Consider the following 25,837-nt stretch of genomic DNA (forward strand, 5'->3'; position numbering starts at 1 on the left):
AGTTTACACAGTGGGAAAGAATAACCAGAATCCTCCCTTTCCCCTTGCTCTACTAAGAAGCAGCCTGGGCAGAGCCTCGGCCCTTTAAGGTCAGTTTCCCTGGTTGAGTCTGTTGTTTTAAAGGCCAGTCCCACACTACCACCTGGACCCCTGTCATCTCCCAACAGCCCAAGCACAGAAACGAACATTACTAACAAATGCTGAGATGAGTCACAGACACAGGCTTTATTGGATGCTGAGATATTATTGATTGGTAGGTCACAGACCTGAAGTGAAAAATAAGCCACAACTGGAGCATCAACGTCTAGGGAAACACACAAATCTTTGCTGCGATGTCCAGAGGGCTCCAGGCACGGAGGAGGTGGGCTCACAGTGGAGGAAGTCACATCAGAGCAGCAAGCCAGGTTCCATCAGTGATCCCAGCAAGAGCACCAGCTCCTCTGCCCACTCTCTGCTCCTAAGTCAGGCAACCCCAAGCAGGTGTGAGGGCAGGGAGCCAGCATCAAGGTTCAGAGAGGGTGGGGCGGGGAAAGAATTGAGGGAGAGCTGGGGTCACCTCTCCGAGGCAGACCTGGCCCCATCGCCTCAACACTGTAGGCCTTCCTCTGCTGTCTGCAAGGGGTCCAGGGCCTGGGGCTGAGTGGTTGGGCTAGCATGAAGGCCTGTTGGTGAAAGGGATGGGGGAGCTGGGACTAGAGCTGTCCTGGAGGCAGCTCAGAGCCCTGGGGAGGAAGGGGACCCTCTGAGCCTGGGTAAGGCACAGGAGGAAGTCAGCTCTCTGTCCTGGAACCACCAGTTTCCCCTCTCTTTGGCACAGAAGGAAGGGAGGCCATTCAGGTCAGGCAGCTGGTGAGGGACGCGGTCAGGTGCAGGACAGAGCAGACGGGTCCTGGCATAGGGAACTGGACACTGATGGCAGAAACCATCCCATACCATCAACCAGGGGCTCCCTCAGGGCCCTTCTTCTTGGTGCCTGTCAGGAAAGGGTCTGGGGTCCTTGTCTCAACCCCTCCAATGCCTCTGCCAGAATGACAGGGCCAAGGAACAACTGGTTGCATTTCATTAAAACAACTGTTTCATTAAAAATGCTCTGAACATGAAGAATATATCCCGAAAAAAAGGCATCCTGAAATTCTTTGTTCCACTAAACAGAATTCATTCACTGAGAATTTCCTGAGCACTACCTGGTGCTCAGGCCTACGTGCTGAGCTCTGGGGGTTGGGAGAAGTCTAAGGCACTGGTCCTACCCTGGCACTTGACTCCTTTTCCCTGGGAAGGCAGCTCCACCAGTGAAAGGCTGTTGACAAGTCCAGATTCTGAGGATAGTGAAGGCCTCGGGGAAGAAGCCTGAGCACATCAGGCCCCGCTAGGAGTAGGAGGTGGTTCTGACTGGAAGCCTACTCCAAGCCCCAGGCCCAGGTAGAGCTCTGGGGGATGCTATGACCCACTTTGCTGGGAGTTGTATGACACATGTTGGCTTTGTGTCCCGAAGCCTTTCCTGGGAAAGGAAGAGGGAGGAAGACCTGGGCCTTGCAGGGCCTTCCATACCCTGGAGAGGCAGGGATGGCCCCAACTTCTCCTCTTAGAGCTGGTAAATGGGGGAGGTTCAGGACAGGGTCCTGTCAGAGCACCCTGACAGCTGGGCTCTCCCACTCAGTGTCCCTTTGCTAAGGATACATCCAGAGCCTGCAGGCCCCTGGCAGCCATGCTGAGCAGAGATCCAAAGTGGCTTTGCTTGGGGACCCCCTGCCCTAGGCCAGCCAGGCTATTCCTCCTGTGATGAGATTGGCAGAGCCAGAGGACGTGAGGTTTCCTTGCCCTGTGTGACACCTCCCTGGGGCCCCCACATCTCGCTGTCTTTAGGGTTGGGCTCCTGATTGGCAAGGCCTCCCCTCACTCTCCCCTGTCCATGTCCACAGGGATTGAGACAATTTGGTCTCCAATTCTTAAGGTGACCTCCACTCTCTGCAGCCCGCAGGGGTTCCCCTTTGACTACAGAAACCAGGAGAAAGGGGAATAATGCAGCTCTGGGTCCTGTGACCCTTGGGAAAAGAGGTCCTGGTGCACAGGCCCAGTCTCCCTCCCTCTCACACACATATCCACAGGAAGGTTTGCGGGCCAACATGGGAAAGGGGTCAGAAGAGACTGGGGGTGGCCTGAGAGGGCATGTCATGGTCCCGGATGTACTGCAAGATGTCCATCTCATCCATGGCTTGGATCTGCTGCTGTGGCTTCTGCTGCCCGGCCACGGCTTCAGATGGGCCTACTTTGAGGGGAACAGCTGGTTTTTTGGGTAGTGCTGGCTTAGCTGCCACGGGTGGCTTGGACTTAGGCTGGGACTTGGGTTTGGGCTCAGCCCCCAGGTTCAGAATCTGATCCAAGTCCTCTTCAACTCTAGAGAAACAAAGTGAGAAGCCCTGAGCAAAACCACCCTCCCTCCACAACAGAAGCAAGAACCCCAGGGCAATGCCACTCTCCACATGGGCAGTGCCCAGCCTGAGCCAGGCCAAGGCCCCGCCCTGCCCTGCCCTGCCCATCCTGCCCTAGAAGACACTGAAGGGCAGGGCTCTCCTTCCCTCCAATCCCACAGCACAATGGTGGGGCCCCACTTGCAGCCTCCAAAGAGTTGCTCTTCAGGTGACCCCACTCTGAACCCACTGGCTTCTCTAGGAGACTTTCCCTCCAGCTCTTTTAGAAATAACCACCAGCTTAGCTGGGCATGGTGGCGTGTGCCTGGAGTTCCAGCTACTTGGAAGACTGAGGCAGAGGGATCACCTGAGCCCAGCAGGTCGAGACTGCGGTGACCAGCAGTGGACCACTGCCCTCCAGCCTGGGTGACAGAGTGAGACTCCAACTCAAAAAAAAAAAAAAGAAATGACCACCAGTTACTTTGTACAGAGTTCCTGCTTGGAGACAGGCAACTTAGGCATATTATCTAATTTTATTCTCAAAACACCATTCTGGGAGGTATAACTGTGTTTCCACTTTACAGATGAGGAAGCTAGAGTCCCAGGAGACCGAGTGACCCCAAGAAGATAGCAAGTGGCAGTCCTGAGTTGGAAGGACGCAGGATGTCGGCCCTCAGAAGCTGAGCCCTCATCCAAACCGCGTTCAACCAGAGAACAAACAGGGGTGCTAAGTCAAGGTGGCATGGGTCTGCCCTCCACAGTGCTCCTCAGTGGGCCACATGGGTGCTACACAGAGCCCAGAGAAGGTTGGAGAAGGCCTCGGCCAGGATGGTCAAGCATTTCCACATTCATTAACTCACTTAATATTAAATCTCTAAATATTGTCTGGTAGCAGAGATTAGCTCCATTTTACAGATGTAAACACCAAGGTGAAGAGAGGCAAAGGGCCTTGCCCTGGGCCATACAGCTAGTGTGAGGACAGATAGGACTTGGCTCACGCATGGCTGGCTCTCTTGGGGTATGCTTGCCTCCCTGGGCACGGAGGCTCCAGCGTCAGGGTGGGGTTTCTCCTTGTGTCTAATGGGTATCTCCACGTGCAACCTCTGGCCATGCTGGGGTCAGGTGAGGGAGGGCATAGGCATCAAAGGCAGAAGACCTGGGGTGGTCACTTGGCCTCTCCAGGCTTCCATTCCTTATTTACAAATGTGCATGACAATGTCACCTGGCAGGTGACACAGAACTGTGCACAGAAGCACAGCAATGCTGCTTCCGTTCCTCACCCTGCGATTTCATTGGTGGCCTCAGGCCACTCCATCTTCCCTGTCCTCAGTCTTCCTATCGGCAAAATGGGACTCTACTTGCTCACCAGCCTCACAGAGATTCTTACAAGGATCACAAGACAACACACGGAAAGCACTTTCCAAATGTAAGGGAATACTGCATACACTGATTTCTATGGACAGCCATGGTGTGAGCAAAACATGCTTCAATATAGAGGAGCAGTGCTTCAATCCTCAGTGGCAGGCGCCCCAGCCTAGCTGGTCACACAGGATCCACACAACTGCAAGGACTGGAGAAGATGTTACTGAGATCTGGAGAATGGAGTGACCCTGTGGGGCCAGAGAAGGCTAGGAAGGTTTCCTGGGAAACGGTCTTTAAGATGGGTGAGGCTGGCATCAAAAGGGGACATAAGGAGAGAATTCCAGAGAAGAGAGCAGCAGAGAACAAAGGTATGGCAGTGGGAATGAGAACTGGCAGTAGGAACCAGGCAGGCTAGAGACCAGGGGCTTCCTGGCCTGGGCAGTGTATCCCAATGACAGTGGGAACAAGAGGGTTGGCCTGGCTCAGACATCAGCAGGGCTGGGTATGTGCAGGAATGGAGAAGAGGCGCCCTTGGTCAGAGCAACTCCTGGCACTTCAAGGCCTGGCAGAGGCCTGAGTGAGTGGGGAGGTGCCCAGCGCAGCCTCCCCAAAGGGGCTGCCTGCCAAGGACCAGCTATGGAAGGAGCTCCAGCTTGCCTTGCCTGCTTCCTGGGCCGACCTCCTGTGATGGGGCAGAACCCAGAGAGAAAGAACTCAGTTTGCTTGGCAGAGAAGTGAATGAAAGGTGACCCAAGCCAGGCCATCATAGAGAGAGCAGCTGCTGGGAGTCAGGGTGATTCTGAGAGGCATCCCCCACGGCCAGGTTGCTGCTGGCAACCTCAGTTCAGAGGTGCTTCGGCTCCCTCCATGGCAGCTCGTCCTCCACTCCCTTGAGGCAGGTGCTTGCTTCCCTTGCATCCTCCACTGGAGGTTGAGGGTGCCCAGGAAAAGAACAAAAGGACTGAAGGATGCTCAAATGAGGTCCTTAGGAAAATAAAGCAGCAGCTAAAAGCTTATGTCAGATTTCGGGATTATCCTGCTTGGCAAAGCAATGACTCTTTGGCACTGATCAGCAACTGGATTTGCTCCCAGGTGGAGGGGTGTGTGTGGGGGCCAGCCATGGTGGGAGGTGCTGTAGCTGCTCTCAGGACTCAGATGGCTGCACAGGCACCCCCTTTCCAAGCACCCTGTTTCCACTGGGCTCCCTGAGTCATGGCTAGGAACAAGTCTCAGCACAAGGTCTAGCTCCCTCTCTTAGGTCCAGCTGGTGTGAGATCAACCAGCGTGGGGCAAAGGAGCTCTGAAGACCCCAGACCCACTCTTCCTCATGTCCCTGCAGAGCAGAGGACTTTGCTAAAGATCAAAACTGGAGGCTGGCCCTGGTGTGGTCGCACAGCAGGAGGTAACGGAGGCCTCTCAGACTCCCAATCCGGCTCAGTGTACCACCCCAGGCTGGTTCGGGATGACTGCAGCTGAGGGTAGTGATAGAATGAATGGAAGGTTGAAAGCACAGATGAATGAATAACTCTTGGACATTCTTTGTTATGAGGAAGCCCGATTACTGCCTGGACAGTCACAGGGCAGACACAAAGAATGAAATGTGGTTCCTGCTCTCAAGAAGCTAATCCTAGTGCTACAGCTCTTTTAGAATCTGCCTAAATTTTGTTTTCTTAAAAGAAGCTAATCCTTTCATTAAGCAGATGTCTGCTAGTGTGAAGGTGGGGGTGCTAGGACCCATACTCTTTGAACTGGCATCCCCAAAGAACACTGCGGGATGCTAAGAGGTATCACAGAGGGCAGGTCCCAGGGACCAATAAGCATGTGAAGTGCTTCGTGGTGTCTGTCATGCCCCGTAGGCTGCTGAAGTACTGCCTAACATGGGCATTTCCCCAACTCATCTGGCCACGGGACCCCTTTGAGAGTGGCCCTTTAAACAGCCCACTGTACCATGTTTATGGTAGCGAAGTAATAGATTTAGAATAAACTAGGCCAGAAAGGTTCCATGAGAGCTGCTCTACTGGGACACATGGACTCCTGTATGTGCCCAGCTTGGCCTACTGAGTTCGAGGAGGACTCCAGTACTCAACTTCTCTGTGTCTTGGTTTCCCTCCTAGTAAAACAGCACCAATCCTGGTTCCTCCCAGCCTGCTGTGATGTCAGGAGCGAGGACACAGGATGGAAATGAACAGATGCCAGGGGCTTTGGGGAGATGTAAACACAAGAAGCCATCGCCATGACTCAGGATTGGCAGGCACTTGGAGGGCTGTCTAATAGCCTGAGACTGCTAACGAGGGTGCAGATGACAGCCTTCAGGGACCACGTGCCTCACATGTCTCCATGCCACGTAAGTGGTTCCTGGAAAGAGGCGGCCTGACTTCCCCTAAATCTGTGAGCACAGTCCCAATACCCTGGGAGGTGGATGAGAAGACAGAGGCACGCACGCACAAAGCCCACTGAGAATATGGCTGGTGGAGGCAGAGGCCTGGGGAAAATTGGGAGGATCGGGGAAGGAGGAGGCGGATGGCCCAGTGGCGTGCTCTGGGTGTCCCCTATGGAGTGGAGAGGCCAGGACAGGAGCAGGCAAGTGGCTTCACCCACACTCAATTTTCTGTAAAATGGAGAAAACAGCACCTACCTGAAGGGCCGTTTGAGGATTAAATAAGATAACGCAAAAGGGGTCAGGCCTACACAGCAATTGCTCAGGAAATAGGAGCTGTACAAGTTCTGTCAATTGACCTCCATTGGCTGATTGACCAGATGAGTCCTGGCTTCCTGTCCTTCTGTAAAACCTGCTGATGGGACCCCTCAGTGTGCTCTGCTCCCCCAGGTGGGTTGCATGCCGAGTCAGTTTTATTTGTTCCCAAACCCACTCATGCTAGTTACACCTGTTTTTGCAATTATATAATTTAATTACTCTTCATATAAACTGTTCAAATATGAGTGTGGAAAGGAAAAACCTGGCTGGACAAACAGAGTTCTCTCTTTGTGGAACTGGCTGAGTAGCCCTGGGCTTCTAATCCTCCCCCTGAACCCCCATCACTGCCCCTTAGCCAATTTGCACCTAGGGACTCCTGCCTTTGACAGGTCTGGGGTATTCCCCTTGGAGGCTGAGGCTAGGGAAACACCCCACATAGGTTGGGCCCCTGGCTCCATCCAGGCCACTCTCAGAGTTTGCAAAGTGCTGCTGGGGAGAGGAAGTACCTGAACAGCTCCTCGGAGGAGTCTCTGCGGCCTGGGCTGGACATGGGTCCTCCAGGCTCACAGGCAGCTGGCAGCAGCAAGGAGTCACCCAGGGGGACAGCCCCACCAAGGTCAGGATCGTCAAACAGCTTCAGGGCTGCAGGGAAGGCAGCAGCAGTGCAGTCAGAGGACATCATGGCTTGTCGGCGCAGCCTCGCCCTCCCGGCACCTGAGCCAGAGTTGGCCAATGGCATCACTCATGTCTCAAGTCCTTGTGGGCTTCCTATTGCTCTTAGGAAACCACAGGCTCTCGTGCTCCCTGCGCCAGGCTCCTCAGGATCCAGTCCAGCTGGAGCTCCTGGCTTGCCCCCATTGCAGCACCACCCTTCAACAAGAACTTAGGGAGTGCTACCCACCGGCCAGGATGGCAGGATGCCACAGTGAGCAGTGTTCTGCCCACAGTCACTGTTTCCAGGGATCCTGGGTCTCCCTTCATCCTATCCCACCCAAACTGCTCAAGGCCACCCTTTGAGAATGCTGATGGTAGTAGCCTTTTTATCTGGGATGTACTGCTTAAGTAGGCCTGGTAAACTCCACTGGCCTCCCAGGATCCAGTGTAAGCAAAGCCCCAATGCCCAACCAGGACATATTCCTATGAGTGCCACAGGAACTGATGTTCTGCTCAGCCTATTAAAGACTCGTGCTAGCCCGCAATTGTCAGGCCACATCCTGTCCCCACACAAAGCCCTATGCATGGGGACTGGGTCTTATTCCTCAGTGTGTTCTCGGGCCTGGCCCTCAGTGTTGGCTGAATTAGTGGACGACAATGACTCCCCTCCCCCAGAGGAAGACTTGGGCAAGCATGAGGAAAGGAACCCAGGGACAAGTGGAGCTATCCCAAGGCTGTCAGCTTGGCTTTCCCTCTGCCAGCTCTGCACAGAGCCCTCTAGAGGAGTCTGCATGGGTGTCACAAATCTCTTGTTAGAATCAACACCTATGGGCTAGGCATAGTAGCTGACATATGTAATCCCAGCATTTTGGGAGGCCACACAGGAGGATTGCTTGAGACCAGGAGTTCAAGACCAGCCTGGGCAACATAGTGAGACCTTGTCTCTATAAAGTCAAAAAATTAGCAGGGCATGGTGGTGAATACCTGTAGTCCCAGCTACTTGGGAGGCTGAGCAGGAGGATGACCTGAGCTAGAAGGTTGAGGCTGTGGTGAGTCATGACTGCACCAATGAACTCCATCCTGGGCAACAGAGTGAGACTCTGACTCAAAAATAAAAACAAACCAAAAACAATACCACCCCCTAAACACACCTACAGAGTTGCTCGCATACTCCAGGCAGCCAGCATCTACCTTCAACCCAAAAAGTGTCTGAAGGCCTCAGGGCCCACATCTGGCCACAGATATAATGAAGGCACTTCTCAAAACAACAAAGAAAACTGTACTTCTCTTCTATGAGATGTGGAGAATAAAAAAACAGCTTGGGAATGTTACAGGCTGTAGGGACACACCAACCAGGTGTGAGGCTTGTTTTCTCCAGCAGAAAACTTCCATAAGCTGAGTCTGAATCACCTCTACACAGGACAGGGGAAGACATGTGTCCTATTAGTGTATGGTGGGTCCAGAGCCCACTTGGTGGCAAGAGGCTGGTCACTGAGAGGACACCAGGAGCAAAGGAAACACACCCTGAGATTCTACTTACGGTCCATGGGGGATGCATCCTTCGTGGGGCCCTGGGGAGAAAGCCTCCTGCCTGGGCTAAAGAGCCCCTCATCAGGGTCCACCTCCTCATCAAAGATGGTGAGCCGGGGCGAGGGCTTGGGTTTCACGGACACTTTGGGGTGTTTCTTGGGCTTCTTGGAGCTGGATAATCACAGAAAAAACACAAGGTGAGGAAGAGCAGGCCAGAAGGAAACCAGGGAAGGCCTGGAGTGGCCCACCCGGAGCAGTCCACATGGGCAGAACAACTGAAGCTGTTCTTAAATCTCTAACAGGTGGTCACATGGCAAAGGGAAGAACCAGTCCTCCCTCCCCAGGGTAGAAAACCAGGCAGGAAAAGGGAGTTAAGAGCAGGTATTTTCCCGATGACCTGACAATGGAGTGGTAAGACTCCTGCCACTGCAAGTGGCTGTGCACTGTGCTCGGGCTGCTGTGAAGAAGACCAGGTGGCTGCCTGGACTGGACCCCGGCTGCCAGACAAGCACAGCCTTCAGGGTCATAGGCTTTGGGCTCTGAAGGTGGAGGTGGCCACCTGATCTCAGCACTGGGGGCCAGGCTTAGAGAACCACACCCCATACCCACTTGGACATGGTCTGAAGCCATACGCCTCAGGCTGGGTCTGGGAGAGCAGAAAGCAGCCATGGAGAGTGCTCTGTTTCCCTACACACAGCCCCCTTCCCTTGAGTGGTGAAACCACAATAGTTCTAGCAAACACTTGGGTTCCATGGAACAGCCCCCATCAAGCCCCTCGGGGACTCAGAGCCCCACTCGGCTCTCTTACCCCAGTTCCTGTAATGCTCACTTGTCAACTGGCAGAGAAGGTCCTGCTCTGGCTGGGAAACCAGGAAGGGGCATGAGGGAGGCTTCTAGGGCGTGGGAGTGCTTTATTTTTTGATCTAGGGGGTGGTTACTCAGTGAACATGCAAACATTCATGGAGCTGAATGCTCACGACCTGTGCACGTCAACTGTAAGTGATACTGTCCATAAATAAACAAACTTCTATTAAGCTGGCCCAATCCCTGCCGCCCATGCCTACCCTAGCCATTTTAAGGTTCCTGAAAGTAAAGAGAATATGCTCTTTACGGGAAACTGGAATCCCATGTGCCTGCCTGCCAGGCGGGCAGTTCCACAGGGATGAGGTCACTGTGTGAGGTCACCATCCAAGCTCACGTTGGCAACACTATGTGGCAAAACTGTGCTGAGAGGCTGGCTCAGCCCTAAACAATGATAGAGATTAACCAGTGGCAGATAAAAATAGCAGGGTGGCCTTGGGTGCTGGAGGGCAGGGCCCTCCAAGCAGACCATTCCCATAGCCTGGACTTTCAGGTTTGGCAGAATCCCAAGTGCTGACCTCCAGCCACAGTTGGGGTGGAAGAAGCTACGAAGGCTGGGAAGGCACTCTGCTGGAAGGCCATAGGACAGAGCACCCATCAGGGCCCAGTCTGGGAGGGAGGATGCCTGGAGAGCTCATTTGCCAGATGAGGAAACAGTGGTTCAGAGAAGTTGAATGTCTGTCCAAGGCCACATAGCAGGCAAGGGACAGGCAGGCGGTCATACTCACGGTCCTATCCTCTTGTCCCCTGAAAAAGTTCCATGAGCAGTAAGGTAGGATGGGATGGGTGGGGATAGCAGGACTGATCCTGCTATTCTCTGGGGGAGAAAGTGGCACATCACAGAGGAGGTGATGAATAGCAGAGATGGAGTGGCAGGGACTGGGTCAGGATGGTCCATCTGCCTGGTCCCTGCACTTTTCCCATCCTAGCACAGGACACCAGGGACCCAGGGCCTCTGCTCTGTACCACCCTTGGGACCTGCCCAGGGCACTGGGGTGAGGGGTGGGAGCCTGGATTCTGCACCCTAATGGTGTCAGCTTGGGCTCCTCGCCACCTTTTTTCACACTTGGTGAAGTCAGGGCTCACCTGTTCTTACTCCAATGTTTCCCCTTTGTTCTCCTGGCTCAGCTCAGAACCCCTGGGGTGTGGGTCCTAAGTGGAGGCCATGGCCACCAGGGGGGAGGTCTGTGGAAATGGCACCAGCCCAGACCCATTGAGTCAGAAGACCTGGGCAGACCCAGGAGGCTTAGTAGAATTCATTACCAGTCAGGTTTGGAAGGTGCTGTGTTGCCATGACATCTCTTCCCTTGCTTCCCCATCACAGCTGCCCTTCACTTGGCCCTTGCTCCCGGATCTGGCAGAGCCTGCAGCAGTGAGGGGTGCAGAACTGCCCCCACTGCACCCCCACCAGGCAGCGGTTCCCAGGGAGGGTAGGCTGAGGCCACTCTATGGCCTCCACCAGCAGCAGCATCACACCCCACCCCCTGCCTTGCTCAGATACAAGCTGGCTCTGCCTGCTCATGGGGACCAAACTCACATCCTACCCAGCCGCAGGCCCCACCAGGCAGGCGAGCGAGAGGCTTCCCACTGACCAGAAATCAGAGGAAGCACAGTGAGAAGCGTCTGAAGAACAAAGGGAGAAAAAGTACATGATGAAGCTTTTCTGGAGATGCCAGGCAGCCTCAGCGATCACCCTTCTCCCACCTACATCTGGTCCTGACAGCCCAAACTAGGTCTCACTTTCCTTCTGTGTGAGTTTTCTTCTCCAACTGGATTGATGTTCTGGTTTTCTCCCTAGAGACATTTCTGACCTTTTGTTGTCTTGAACTGAAATAAAGTAGATCTACAGGATGTGGGGGTCGCTTGGAAGGGCATGGCTTGTCCTCTACCCCTACCCACCCATGAGAAAACCATGGTTTATCCTGGCCAACCTCTCTGTCTCCCCAACTCTCTGGGCCTATCTCAAGGGGAGACAAAGAGCAAGCAGGAACCGTGGAGCTTTGGTGTCTAAAAGCCCCAGGATCCTGTTCTGGCTAGCAGTGAAATTTCTGGCTCTGGAGACTTAGGAGTGTGCTTGGTGCAGAGCAGATACTCGATAAATACTGGATGAAAGAATGGGCCATGGACAGATGGATGGAGGAGGAAGGGTAGACAGCTGGATGACAGGCAGGCAGGCAGGCAGAGTGGCAGCACATCTCCAACTCAGACTTATTTTTTCTATTCCTCCAGGGAAATGGGGAAAGGGACTGAAGAGAGGCCCCCAGCACTGGCCTCAGACAGTGCCCTATGTGGAAAGCCCCCATTCCATTATCCCTCCTCCAAAGACCTCTCGTCAACCCCCCTGGTCTCTCTGCCAGCCCCTTGGCCACACTGTGAGCAGCTCATCCCTTCTCTCTTGAATGACTTCCACGACCAGTCCTCACTGAGCTCCTCTCACCAGCAAGAACCTGTGCTGGGGACCAGGGCACAGAGATGAGTAAGACCCTCCACTGTCCCCAGAGGGTCAAAGACACAGAAACCAGTCATTTCTACACAGGCGGTTCTATTCTGTTGCAGAAGGGCACAGAGGCAGGAGCTCACCCAGGCTGAAGGCTCAGGGAGGGCTTCCTGGAGGAAGTGATGTCGAGGCAGGCAGTGAACCCTGTGGACTAAGGATGGAAAAGCACCCCAGGCAGAAGAACTGCAAGTCACTCTGTGAGGGCCTGCAGGGAGTGTGGCTCAGGCACCACTGGAACCCAGATGCCTCTGGGTGATGAGGGACCCCTCAGGTTTGCAGTAGGAACAGGACCACAGGGGATGGGCCAAGATGGGTCCCCTGTGGAAGCTCTGCTCATGGTTCACAGAAGCGACCAGGGCCTGGACTGCAGAGCAATGGTCAGGTGAGGTGTACAGGGGGACAGGCCAGGGAGAACTTCAAAAAGGAAATCTGTGATGAATTTGGGATCAGCTGGTGGTATTATCTAGGATGACACTGGAGCTCTGATCTCAGTGACAGGGTCAGTATACCATTTGAGGTGAGTCACTCTGCCTCTGAGCTGTTTCCTCACCTTGCTCATAGCACTAACGCCTCAGAGCTGTCATAAGCATGGAGGGAGGTCACATATCCACGTTGTCACCCCCGTGCCCCCTCTGTTCCCCTATTCTCGCCCCTCCCCACCTGGTGCTCCTCCTCCTCTTTCCTCACTCCTCCAGCTGTAGACAGGTACATTGCCTAGTCCCGTGGCACCTGCCCGCTGGTCTACCCTTTGCACTGACAGGAGACAAAATCCCTCACTGAAGTAATGAAGGATACCCTCTTCTTCCTCATCAGAAGGAAGGCTACAAAAATTAGACTCTTGTCACCAGGGATGGGGCAAAGAGGGCATCAAACAGAGAGGTCTACCATGAAAGGAACTGCAGCTCTTGCTTCCTGGTGAGCATGGGGTCATCTGAACTTGGGTGGGTCATGAGGGCTGCAAAGAAGATGAGTCCAGCCCAGCACAGGTTGCGTGAAGTGGGTGGGGAAGGTCCTGGACAGGTGTGTGTAGGCATGTTTGTGCCACATGCCCACATGTGCACGACAGATACCAGTGCTCCTGTGGTGTGTGCCTGACAGAAGACAGACGCACAGACAAGGCCGCGTTCTGCAGGTAGGCGTGCAGCCCACGGGTGGGAGGCAGCAGCTGCTGTGCTGACAGCTCCAAAGCTCTGACAGGCTGAGCAGCAGCCCTGCTCCCTGTGGCTCAGGCAGTTCTGGTGACAGTGATTGACACATGAGAGCATCCACCTCTCTGGCCACCCAGGGGCCGATGGCACCGTTCCCGGATGTGCCTACCCATGTGGCAGACCACCGATGGGCACCAATTGCCCAGGACCCGAGCACATGTGCATTGCAGATGCTCCCCCTGCCACAGCCATCTAAACTGGGTCTGAACAGACGACAGGTCCTTCCACAGCTGAGACACACAGACAGGACCGTTATCTTCAAAGCCAGGGAGATGCTTAACTAAATATGGAAATCAACCTGCTTTCCAATGGTGGACCTTTCCTGCTTTACAATATAGTACTTTTCATATTTTAATCTTAAATTCAGTTGTTTGGTTGTTTTTTTCAATTAGAGAAAATTCTCAGAGGGCCAATAAGTGAACTTCTGAAATTCAGGGCAATGTTATTTGCAGCTATGAAGGGGCTTCCTTGGAGAAGCAATCATAAGAATGTGAGTTACCCGGGGACAGGCATTCACCCTGAGGGTCCAGGACAGCCTCACTGTACAGGGATTTCAGAGGAGGACTGAATAGAAAGATGAGCAGTCTTGAAAGCTGTGCTCCAAGCAGAGAGAACAGGCCTGGAAAATGCCAAGGTATGCAGAGCATGGCACAGTGAAGTACCCAGCAGTTGGCCAGCAGGTGCACAGGGCGAGGAGGAAGAGGAACATATGAAAGGATGTCAGGACTGGGGGGATTCTGGTCTTTACTGATGGGAATGTAGGAGAACTTGGGTAGGACTGGGGCCAGTCACTGAACTTCTCCAAGTGTGTTTCCTTATGTAGTCAATGGGGAGGAGAAAAGAGACACAGAAGTGTCCTGGAAGCTGCCAATAGAGCCCATATGTGGGTCAGTGCAGGGACATGGCAGAGGCCTGGGATCACAGGAGCTGTCTGGTGATGTCCAGGTTTACTCCTGTTTCCTACCCAGCAGACTTCACTCAGGGCCTCAGAAAGTCAAAGGGACCAGTTGGAGTGGCAGTTGACAAGGACACCTCTCATTGGCTGTGGTCCCCAGAGTCACACTCCAAGGACCTGTTTCTAAATAACCATGGCCTGACTATCTAGGCCACTAAGCCCTACCTTGAAGGACAGAACCTCAGTGACAACCCCTCCTCAGCTTGTGGGTGATGCCATTTATCCTTCTCCAGAGAGGTCCAGAGGCCACCGCTTCCCCCTCATGGCACTTTGTGCCACCATGAGACCAGGTGGGTCCCAGCTGCAGGGGCTCTGCAGCCTACTCCCTGCTGAAGTGCCCAGCCACACTCACCCAGATCACCCTGAGAGCCTGAATACACAAGAGACAACTGTCAGCCCACACATACACGTAGAACTCTAACCTACAACCTGCAGCAACCTGTCCAGGAAGCCGGGCCACAATCTCTGCATCAACCAGTCCCCAACAACCAAAACTCAATGAATAACTGCCAGTTTTCCTAATTTTTACCCTTCTTTCCAATTTATTTTATTCTTATAACTTATTTATTTACTTATTTATTTTTGGAGTTGTGAGAGTCTCGCTCTGTTGCTCAGAGCGACCTACTGGGTCAGGCAATCCTTCTGCCTCAGACTCCTGAGCAGCTGGGACTACAGATGTGTGCCACCACACCTGGCTGATTTTTCGACTTTGTTTGTAGAGATAGGGTCTCACTATGTTGTCTAGGCTGGTCTTGAACTCCTGGATTCAAACAATCCTCTCACCTTAACCTCCCAAAGTGCTAGGATTACAGGCATGAGCCACCATGCCCAGCCTATTTCCATTTAATAGGACCAGCCAGAGAAAGCCAAACATGCTCCCTGACCCAATTACACAGGACAAATGACACACTACTTTTCACTGGCTGCCTCTGACTCCCCATTGTCAATAATCTAGTCAGCACCACCTGAGCCTTCCCTCTTGTCCACTGTAAAGGCTTCCACTCCCCTGCCTGCCTTAGAGTTTCTGCCAAATGCAGGTGATGGTGACTGACGCCTCCTGGCTGCAGCAAGTTCTGAGTGAGCAGCCTTTGCTTGCTACCATGTGGGTCCTCTTGGTGTACCCCATACCCTGGTATATTCTAGTCGCTGACATGACTGGTATGAAGCTGGCCATCCTTGCAGTGGAGAATGCCCATCACCCATGGCATCCAAAATAGAGAGCAAACCGATGAGGGCTGAGAAGTCTGTCCATGGCACAGGTCAGGAAAGGGTCTGGGGATGGAGGGGAAGGTCCTAGGCTGACAATCAGGAGACCCCAGCTCCTGCTCTTGCTTCAGCTCTATGATCTTGGAAAGGTTCCTCAATTGTAACAACAAAGAGACTGGTTTTGATCACCAGATCTCATCATTTAAAGGCTCTGCCATCCTCAGAGTGTTCTGAATTGCCAAAACTTGCCACAAAGGGTCCTGGCGCAGTCTGAGGCAGGAGCATGGCAAACATGACCACCCAAGGAGTTAAGAAATCACTTAATCTCACCAAGGATTCAGACAAGCCCCTTCCTCCTGGGTCAGAGGTTGCCCCACTTCCAATCGCTAACATGAGAGAGCACCTGCTCTTGGAAGGAGTGACAGGTGTACCAGTGTCCTGGCAAGAGGTAAAGCCATGGTGCTGTATACATCAAAGGGTGCTGATATTTGCATAATAATAGGAAGTAAAAAAACTGCCTTTTCCATTTTAACTATTGTCTAAACACACAAAGACCTCTTCAGAGCAAAGTATATCTGAAATAGTGGTAACATTTTACACAGGAGCTTTCCTGTGGCCCTTCATCTTGTTTTATCCTTTTAACTACAGGGCCTGGATTCCATCTCTACCTCACAAAGGAAGAAACGGAGACTTTGAGAAGTTCAGCAACCTGCTTGGTACCCACTGGCTGATTGATGGCAGAATGGGGATTGGAAGCTGGGACTGCTCTGGGGATGGTCACACATCCTGGGGTTTCCAGCCTTTCCACTTGCTGTTGAACCAAGCTCGAAGGGGTCCTGACCAGGGCCACCTCAGGATGTGGGGCTGAGGCTGGGGGGCAAAGAGCTAGTCCCCACTCCTGTCCTAACTGGAGCAACTCTACTTCAGTTTGTTTTATATATGGGGTTCTGGATGAGATTTCTCTTGAGCCAAAGATTTTGCTACTGACTTTAAAAAGCAGACACCACTGCCATACCCTGTAGTCAATAATGGTCCATTCATGCTGGCAGGACTCTATGAAGTAATCTGAACTGGACAGGAAGATGCAGTTGCCTTGCCACTGTGATCACTGTAGCAGCTTGGCTGGAATGTCACCCACACAACGCTGCAGAGTGGCTGTGTCACCTGTCTTCCGTATGACTCTGGGTCTCAGCCAGGCCGCAGAGGTGTAGGGGGAGGTAAGGTCCTGGTGTGGACACGATGGCACACCAGGAAACTCCTCTAGCAGGTGGGCCAGCCAAAGAGGGAAACCCCAGGCAGGAGCAGGAGGAGGTAGGGAGCAGAGAGTAAGGGAAGGGCCTTCCTGTGCATGCGCTCTCCTTGGCCCCTCTGTGGGCGGCAGACTGTGGCAACCTTCTGACGCGCTACTCTCTGCACTTGTTTCCCTCCTGGCATCTCCAAGGCCTTAATGGCGTTTGGTTTCTGGGGATTCTCAAACAGGAGCTTACATAGAAATCAACGCAAGAGCTTGTTAAAACACAGATCCCAGGGCCCCCACCCAGGGCTGAGGCAGGGCCTAAGAATCTGCACCTCCCCCAAGCTCCTGGTGGGAATCCCCCAGGAGGTCTCTGCTGTTCTGGCAGCGTCAAGGGAAGCCCTGGGTGCCCAGGCTCGGGCTAGAATGAATAAAGATGTGCCAAGTCCACGAGCGATGGCACTGATAATTAGCAAGAGGAACTCAAGGGGAAGCAGCTCAGGGTACTCAGGAGGTGGGGCTGAGGCCATGCTGTCCCCACTGAGCTCCCCTCCATGGTTCACTCTGGGGGATCGCCTTGCTTCTAAAACTTGGTTTGCAAATCTGGGATCACGTGACAGTGTGCCAGCACATGAACACCACAGAATCATCTCAGAGCAGCAATTTCACATAAATAGAGGAAACAAAATATTATTTCTATACTAACACACACAAGGTTATTTGTTGAACGATAAAACAAAATCTATCCAAAAAATTACCATAAAACACAGCATTCCAAAGAAGCATCCGTTTTCCCATTTGTGCCTATGACTTGTGGTCCTGGGCCTGGCCCCCCCTCTGAGGGAGAACGTGGGAAGCCTGGCCTCAGATTCCGGTGTGCTCACACAGAAACCAGCCTGTCCGGAGGGAAGCTGAGAGTTCTTGGGGACCTTGGGCCTGGAGGGGTGCTCCCTGAGCTTGGTGGAAGTGGCCCTGGGGAGGTGTGAGAGGGACAGGCCCTTCGGGTGGGCAGGATTTGGAAAAGCAGAGACCCTCACCCCCAACAGAGGGGCTTTAGCCCTTAAAAAAACCCTTACTGGACTAGTACACCAAAGCCTAAAGAAGAAGCTTCAGGATCTTGCTGGGGGGTGGGAATCTGGGGAGAAAGCTTATTAGAATAAAAGCTGTATATGTAAAAGTTCCTCAAGTTATTGCCTGTAACAGCACAACCCTGTGAAACATCACAATGTCCACAAGCAGGAGCCTGGCAACACCGTGAGGGCCTGAGGGACCAGACATAGTCCGAAGGGAGAAGTATGTTCATCGATCTGGAAAGACCCAGTATGTATAAACTGAAAAAAAAAGCAAACTGTGGAATGGAACATATAACAGAATCCCATTTTGGTAATAAGATATGAATATTCAAAAGTGAATTCAAAAATTCACAGGGAGGGGACTTTTACTTGTGTTGTCAATTTTTCTATGTTAACTGCATTACGTGAGTCACAATGAAAAATGTTTCTAGCAGAGTATTTCTAACAGGAGGCAGAACTATTCGGGTAGAACTTCCATTTTCTCAACACAGTGAGGTCTTTAAAATAGAGAACTGAATACAATGAGGTATGACACGGAGCAGCACTCCTGACAGGACACGATGTGGAAAGGCAGAGTGGGACGGGGCCATGCATGGCATCTGCAGTTAATGTGGTTGGTGCTGGGATGGGGTCAGATGAAAACCTCAGCAAACGAGAGGTGTGGCGGTGCTGGGAAGGCTGGGGAAGGTTCTTTCCATCTTTAGGTGCTCTCTAATGATGTAATAATGTCGTCTTGTGCCCTAATCAAAACCAGGTTTAAAAAGACAAAGAAAAGCCAGGCCAGCCTGGGCTCCAGCTTTGTGCCGGCGACTCCCACCCTTCCAGGCAGCCCTGCAGTGGAGCAACAGCGCCCTGCCGTGGCTGCAGCAGGGAAGGACCAAGGCTGGCTGCAGGGAAGCCCAGAGCCAGGTCTAGAGGGACCTTGGCCTTGGGACGCCTGGCACAGCTGGGAAACAGGCTGTTTCACAGGCTGCTGCGACTGCAGAGGAACCGAGGGTACAGGATGAAGGGAGATGCCCTGGGCCTGCCTGCCAAAAACAAAATGTCCCCCACCAAGTGGCGGTGGGTAGTGCTGTGCAAGGTCACCAACAGGCCCACCCGGGTGTCTGTGAAACGCTGAGGTAACCCCAACTTCAAGACATGGCACTGCCACACACTGGGCTCTGGCCAAGTTTCTGCTCAACTCTGCCCTTGATTTTCCCATCTGTGGAAGGAGGCCAATGCTAGGGCTGTGCCCGCTTCCCAGATTGCTAAAAGACTGGCCTGGAGATGGCACAGAGTCCTGGCTCTGCTGTCTGCAGGCTGTAAAAATATGGTGAGCCACCTGGTTCTAAACTTCAGCTTCCTAATACACAATCGAGGTTGATTCCAATACAGGCCCCCTGGAGTGCCATTTCTTAACCTGTACCTGTAACGGGTCCTGAGAGTAGTCTGGTTGAATTATGACCTTTTCAACAAAATAATATAGCAAACTTAAGAGTACAATATATTCACTAAGATTTTGTATGAGTTATTAGAACTTCTGCTTCAGCTTTACATGACACACATATACATATATCTGTGTGTGTATGTGTGTGTGTGTGTGTGTGTGTGTGTGTGTGTGTGTGTATGTGTGTGTGGGTGATATAAAGCTGAAGCAAAAGTTAGTTCCTTGCATTTAATAAGCTCTCAAAAATGTTACTTATTATTCCTGCCGGAGGTGATAACACCGACTTGTGTCACGTAGATCTTTAAAAGAAAATCTGGCAGGAGAAGGGACTCTCCTCTTAGGTGCTAAACTTTCCTAGGACTCAGGAGTGAGGACCCCCAGAGTACAGAGCTAGGGGAGGTGACTGGGGGCAGGTGGTTTCAGCCTGGCTGACACACCCCTCCTGACAATCTGCTAATGAAGTAAGTAGGAAATTCAAGGCAGTACTGGCCAACTCCAAAGAGGATTTTCCTACCCAAAAAAGGAGCCGCTTTGCTAAGCATGCCCTTCAGTCAAAGGCTGGCACAAACCGCCCAAGTACACTTGGTTTGGCACTGCGTGTAGTTACTCAAAACAACAGGGAGTGCAAGTTCAAACAAAGCCTACTCATCCCCAAATAAAGCCCAAGAAGGGCTCGGGAATTGGGCAGGGCTGATAAGGAGTGGCTGTGATAGGCTTGCCCTGACATCACCTGCCACCTTTGCTGCCTCTTCCTCAGGGCCATTGAGCCCCTCCAGGATGAGGCCAGTCAGGGAGGGCCGGGAGGGGTCTGACCATGGCGCCCGTTGTGCCAAGGTGCTGCAGGAACCTGGCTCCCAGACCTATTTCTGCTGTGGCAACCTGAGCATCAGGCACCTTTTCCCAATGCGACCCTCATCCTTCAACACTGGCTTCACGGCCACCCTGCAGCCCACCCCCTAAACATCCCACCTCAAGAAGAAGGCCTGTGCAGAGCAGGCCACACTTGTAGGACTGCATTCTGCATATTGCTGAAGTTGAACTTGCCTCTGCCTGATTTTTAATGAGCTCTAATTCCTTTCTGGAAAAGGACCTATGAAACAAAGCTCTCTTACTAGCTGCCTGAGGATTTCAATCAACCACTAAGACCCCCTCATCATGGTAGAAAGTGCAGAGAACGGCACCCGAGTCTGTGGTCTGACTCCGTTGAAAGATGGGTCATGATGATAGCTAATTGCTCACATTTACGTTGAACATTAACCCAATCTTCACAAACACCCTAAGAGGTCAGTACTGTCATGAGCCCATTTTTGCTGAGAAAAATTGAAGAAAAGAGGTAAATAAAATGGGCAGAGACACACAACTGGTAAATGGCAGAGCTGCACTCAAGCCTAGGCAGTACAGCTCCAGAGACCAGGATCTTAAACTTGGTTCAAAATCCAACAGCTTATTCACCAGCTGTTTGGACTCAGGCAGAGCACTTGGTTTTTGTAGTCTTCAGTTTCTTAATCTGTAAAATGCTCACAAGGCAGGGGATCAATGAGATGTGGTATGTAAAGCACCAAAGACAAAGCTCAGCATGTAGCATGGCTCCAAAGTAGCCACTTCACTTTGTTCCAAGAAGAAAGAGTGAGGGCCTCAGGGATGGCTGGGTCAGCTTGGTTCCCTCCAGTACTGTCTCCTTCTGGTCCGGATGTTCTGCCCCACAATCCCAGCCTGCATCCTTCAGAGGGGCCTTGAGCAGGCATCTGGCTCCCAAGTCTCTTCATCTAGCCTGTGCTCCTCTCCCTAGCACACAGTGCAAGGTGGTCCACACAGCGGGAGCTCAGGAGCAGCTCACTTATTGACTGAAGACAGTCAGAGGGACAGGAAAGAAGGGGCGGGAGGACAAGAGAGGTAGGACACTATCCAGGAGGGACGGGCACAACCACAGCTGGCCTGCCTCTTCTGCCCCAGTCAGGGTGTGTGTGGGTGCATGTGTGTGGGTGCATGTGTGTGGGCATGTGTGTGTACATGAGGGGCACATGGTCCACTGACCAGGGACCTCAGGGGTCACTCTACCTTCTCGCACCACATGCAGTCAGCACTGAAGGGTCTCAAGTCCCCTTCACCCATGTGATCTGTGAGTCCTACATCTGCCCTGTAGAGGCAGGGCCAGGGTGAATGTTCTTGCTTTATGGAGAGTGAGGCAGGCCCAGAGAACTGAGTCATAACCTCACGTCACATGGCTGGAGGGAGAACCCAGGCCTCCCAGTGCCAGCTGGGTGGGTCAGTAGTCGGGGCCGAGCTGTCATGGGGTCTCTGCCAGTGCAGAGGCAGGGGCGGGGGATACCCTGGGACCAGGGAAGGACACGTGATATCTGAGTCCAGCCCCAAAGACATGGGTGACACCAAGGGTACACAGCCAGTCCCTCGAGCATGCCAGGCCAAGGCCCCATGGCCCAGACCTCTATAAGAGGTGACCTAGCATGCATAGGGGTTTTCTTGGATTACAGGGAACAAGAAGCCACGTCCAGAAAGCCAGGAGTCAGTCAGAAGTGGTCCCTTTTGACAAAGGGAGACCTACCGCATGATGCCCAGGGGATCCAATGCCTCCTCTTCCTCCTCTTTCTCCTCCTCCTCATCCAAGGACTTCTCTACATCCTTGTCCTTCAGGCCCAGGATGGGCGGACCCTCACCCGCCATTTGGTCTTGCTGATTAAAGAAGTCAAAAGCTTCGTCCTCCTCCCCTGCTCGGCTATCTGTGTCATCCAGGACAGAGAAATCTCTGCTGGTGAGACCTGCAGACCCTGGGGATCTGGTGCCTGTGGAAGAAGACAGAAAAGAAGGGACTGGTTACCCACCCCAGAGGCAGAAGCGGCACGTGGCCACACCACACCCTCCCTGAGGCCAAGGGCTTCCTGTAACCAAACTCTACCACAAGTCTAGGTGGATAGGAGGCGACCACCATTCTGGGAGGCACCCAAGTGCCTGCTGCAGCCCCCCAGGGCTGATGGGCACCAGGGAAGCCAGGAGTGGAGCAGTCGGGGGGTAGGAGCTTCCAAACAAGAGAGAGGCAGCAGTTCCTGAGCCCTTGTGCACTGCGGGAGTGGCCAGACTTTCCTCCTGGGTAGGCAGTGGGATAAACCAGCAAGATGATTAAAAAAGAACCATCACTTCCAGAACCGTTCACAGTCGTGAGGCACAGCAAGGCACTCTCCCAATCCAACCACAGGTGGAGACCGAGAGTCTGGGTGACTGGACCATGGACTTGATAGGGTGCACGTGCAAGTTTCCAGGACAAGCTGTGATTACTCTGTTACAAACCAGCTCAGATCAGTGCTTCTCAAAGTGTGGTCTGTAGATAGGTGTCTACAACATGGTAAGTAGAAAAAGGGAGAGCAAGCATCCAGAAACTTCCACAGCAGCTTGGCATCATAACATTCAAATGTACAATTCTGCATTTTTGAGAATATCTTCCTGTGACAGGTTGAGAATTAAAAAGCTGGTCCTTCCCCATGGAGAGTTTGAGAAGCGTGGGTTTCGACTATTTGCCCATCTCTATCCAAATGGTTACTGGGTAGTTTATCTTTCAAAGTATTGACTTTTTTTTAAAAAATCACTTTGTAGGTAAAAAACTTGAGAGAGTTATCTGGTATACAGGGTGTCCAGAGTGACAATAAGTGCACTGTATTCTATTGTGCAGTTATTTTATTTGAACAAGTGTGAAAACACTATTCAAAAATCTCATGAACCTTCAATTTTGTTATAAACATCCTACATTTAAATATCACAAAAGCCCCATGAGAGAGGTCATAACTGTACCTTCATTTTACAGATGAGAAAACTGAGGCATGGAGTGGTTACGGAAGTTGAAACACTCTATCCTGCCTCTCCACAACAGAGAAAGCCAGGACCTTCTGAGCATTTCTCTCAGCTATGGCTAGGCCAGAGCCTTCATCATGGTCTACCTGGTCCCAGAGATGGGCAAAGATGGAAGGGTGGGACCTCAGAGCAAACAATGGCAGGAGAGACCCCAGACCTGGGTGAAGGCGTAGAATGGATATAAGAAACCTGGGCTCTGTACCCTGTCCAGTCCCAAGTCTTCTGTGCTTCACCTGTTGTGCTTTTCTTCTCCACCCCTCACTTCTTTTGGACTGGTTTATTTGCTGTCGACTTCCTTTCGAAACTGTCCTTTCTATCTTATGGTACTAGGAGATCCACGAAGGCAGGGGAGGAGTTAAACAAACGGATCTAACAAGAGGGAGGTCAGGTGAGAGTGCAGCACTGCTAGGGACCTCTCCTCACCTGGACCTGCCCCACGGGGCTTCTGAGTTGCCAAGGCATGCTGAGGGGTGGAGGTGTAGTTTTAGACATGTTTCCTGTGTGGTAGGCTCTGTTCTAAACTCGTCACATATATTAGCTAAGCTGATTCTCACACACACGTCAGTCAGGTTATTCCCATCTTTCAATGAGAAAAATGAAGAGAGACAAGAGGGCTGGGGCAACAGGAGAAGGGCCTGAGGTCCCCAGCAGTGGGGGTGGGGATGGTGGATCAATTCAGCTGTGCCTCACCCATGATCCTCTCTGTGGGGAACACAGGCTGAGAGGGAAATGTCCCCAGGGGTAGGTCACCAGCCTGGTTGTGAGAGCACAGCTTTCCCTGGATATCGCAGGCCCTAGGGCTATCTGACAGGACGTGGAGGGGTGCGTGTGTGTGCGTGTGTGTGCGTGTCTGTGTATACACATGCGCGCCCGTGTGTGGGTGGGGGAAGCACTAGAGATGGGCTGGCCAGGAAGGCCATGGGTGGCATCACACTGTGGAGAATGTCCACTGTGTGACATTCAGATGGTCAGTTTCTTGATGATGGGTCTCCTACCACCATCTGGCCCAACGATGTCGGTAAGGCCCACCTGCCTCAACAGCCAGGCTGAGCCTTTCAGGTTACAGAGGCAGTTGTGGACCTGCTGCTGCTGGGCCAGGGCAACAAGGCCTAGCTCTGGGATGGGGAGACCTCAGGGACGAGGGGGCAGAGCCTCGGGTACCTAAGAACTCTAGCAGCTCTGGGCTGCCTGCCAACTCGGCATCCTTGGAGACACAGCGCAGAATCTCATTGAACACGGCTCTCCTTTCCCGGATGTCACACTCCCCAACAAACAGGACCTTCCTGGGGAGCGGGGGGAGGTTGGCTGCTGCATAGCGACTGCTCAGTTTCTGGTAAAACTCCTCAATCTCGCTGTACTTTTTGGAGACCTGGAATGAGAGGAGCATGTGGTTTCCTGAGTGAAGGGTGGGAGAGAGTTCTCCTCTCTCACCCTGACCAGAAGTCCCTGGAGGCTTGGTGGCCATGGGAAATGTGCCGGGCAAGCCCGCCTGCTGCCCCTCTGCTATCTCCCTGCTTCAGACTCCAGGCCTTTAGCCTCCTAGTGAACAGCAGGTTTAGTGATGAATAGCTTAATGGCCCAAAGGAAAGATGTGATAACAGTTCCATTCTGGACACTGCCACAAGTCAGGGTAAAGATGTTTGATAGATGGACCCCTGCCTAGCCTGCAGGTAACCACCACTGCGCCTCCATGCTGAGCTTTCAGCGAACAGCTGGGTGATCTCACCCTCTGGCAGGCTGTGGGGCCATCTTCCTGTAATACCGTGAGTCACATTTTGTCAGCACAGACCTCAACCGTTCTCCTGTGAACCAGAACAGCCTTTAGCAGGCCAGTCCACACAAGCCGTGGAGACAGACGTTGGCAAAGCTGGTTCTCTTCTCTGTGTCAGTCAGGACCGCTCTGCATGCTGGGACCTGGGTGAAGCAGGCCAGGGCTCCCATTGCCATTACAACATGGCCCCGAGTGCCATCTGCAAGGTCCGAAGGCAGCACTTAGCTTCCTGAGGGCTGGAGACTGATCACTGCCCCTTCCTTGGCCTCTCCCCACAACTCCTAGGCAGCCGAGGGTTTGTACATTTACTTATCAATCTCTTGCTGTGCCTGCTCTGTGCTGGGACAACGTAAAAGGGCTCTCAGTCTCACGTGGGGCAAGCAGCCACCATGCAGCGGGTTCAATGCTATGGCCATGGTCTGCATCACATGTGGGTGCTCAGAGAAGACTCAGCTGCTCTAGTCACACGTGGCACCAACAGCTCGCATCTGCTCTCAGTGCTAGAATCCCCTGTGCTTTCCCCATAGGCTGGGCCCATCTCCCCGGACTCTGTGGGGGCATCGAGGGTGAAGTGTGAACCACTCAGACTCACATGCCCAGGCTGCACCCACGGCACGCCCACTGTGCTAGTGTGTGGTGGGGTTGTGGGCAGTCTACTCCAGCTCAGGGAGGCTTGGCAATCCCTGGCATGGGGTGTATCTGGAGCATGCACACTTGGCTAACCAGCAACACCACCCAGAATCCCCCCGCCTGTGAAGGTTCTAGATACAGATGGTGCCTGGGGGGCTCCAGAACCCCATAATGAGAAGTCATCTGGGACAGGGAGGTGCTACCCACAGCTATCAGCACAAAAGTCTGGTTCTGGGGCTTTCCTGAGAATGGCCTTCAAGGAAAGGCAGGAGGATCCTTTCACAGAGTGGTTGCTAACACAGGCTCCAACCCAGTGTCCCAAGGAGCTGGAGACTCAGGCCAGGCAGGCAGCATAGAACACAGTGGGGGCTGAGTGCCCCCTGCTGGCCCGACTGCTCCATGCAGGCTTGGCTCACAGATCCACCAACTCTGGAGTTCTGAGAGCCTCGGCCTCTGGAGCAAA

At 52.9% G+C, this 25,837-nt stretch overlaps 1 protein-coding gene across 1 annotated transcript in view; it reads right to left on the bottom strand.

The window, feature by feature from the left end:
• Positions 1 to 2,123: 2,123 nt before the first annotated feature.
• Positions 2,124 to 25,837, bottom strand: part of HS1BP3 (HCLS1 binding protein 3) — a 51,315-nt gene continuing 27,601 nt past the window's right edge. The window contains exons 6-10 of the mRNA XM_021705983.1: positions 24,135 to 24,342; positions 21,676 to 21,913; positions 8,660 to 8,820; positions 6,972 to 7,107; positions 2,124 to 2,394 (exon numbers count right to left, since the gene is read on the bottom strand). Coding sequence (XP_021561658.1) covers positions 2,136 to 2,394; positions 6,972 to 7,107; positions 8,660 to 8,820; positions 21,676 to 21,913; positions 24,135 to 24,342 — 1,002 coding nt within the window. The 3' untranslated portion in view covers positions 2,124 to 2,135. The remainder of the gene's footprint in view (positions 2,395 to 6,971; positions 7,108 to 8,659; positions 8,821 to 21,675; positions 21,914 to 24,134; positions 24,343 to 25,837) is intronic.

This window comes from Carlito syrichta, unplaced genomic scaffold (genome assembly GCF_000164805.1).
Source record: "Carlito syrichta isolate Samal-C Ts95f unplaced genomic scaffold, Tarsius_syrichta-2.0.1 Scaffold314867, whole genome shotgun sequence".
NCBI lineage: Eukaryota > Metazoa > Chordata > Mammalia > Primates > Tarsiidae > Carlito > Carlito syrichta.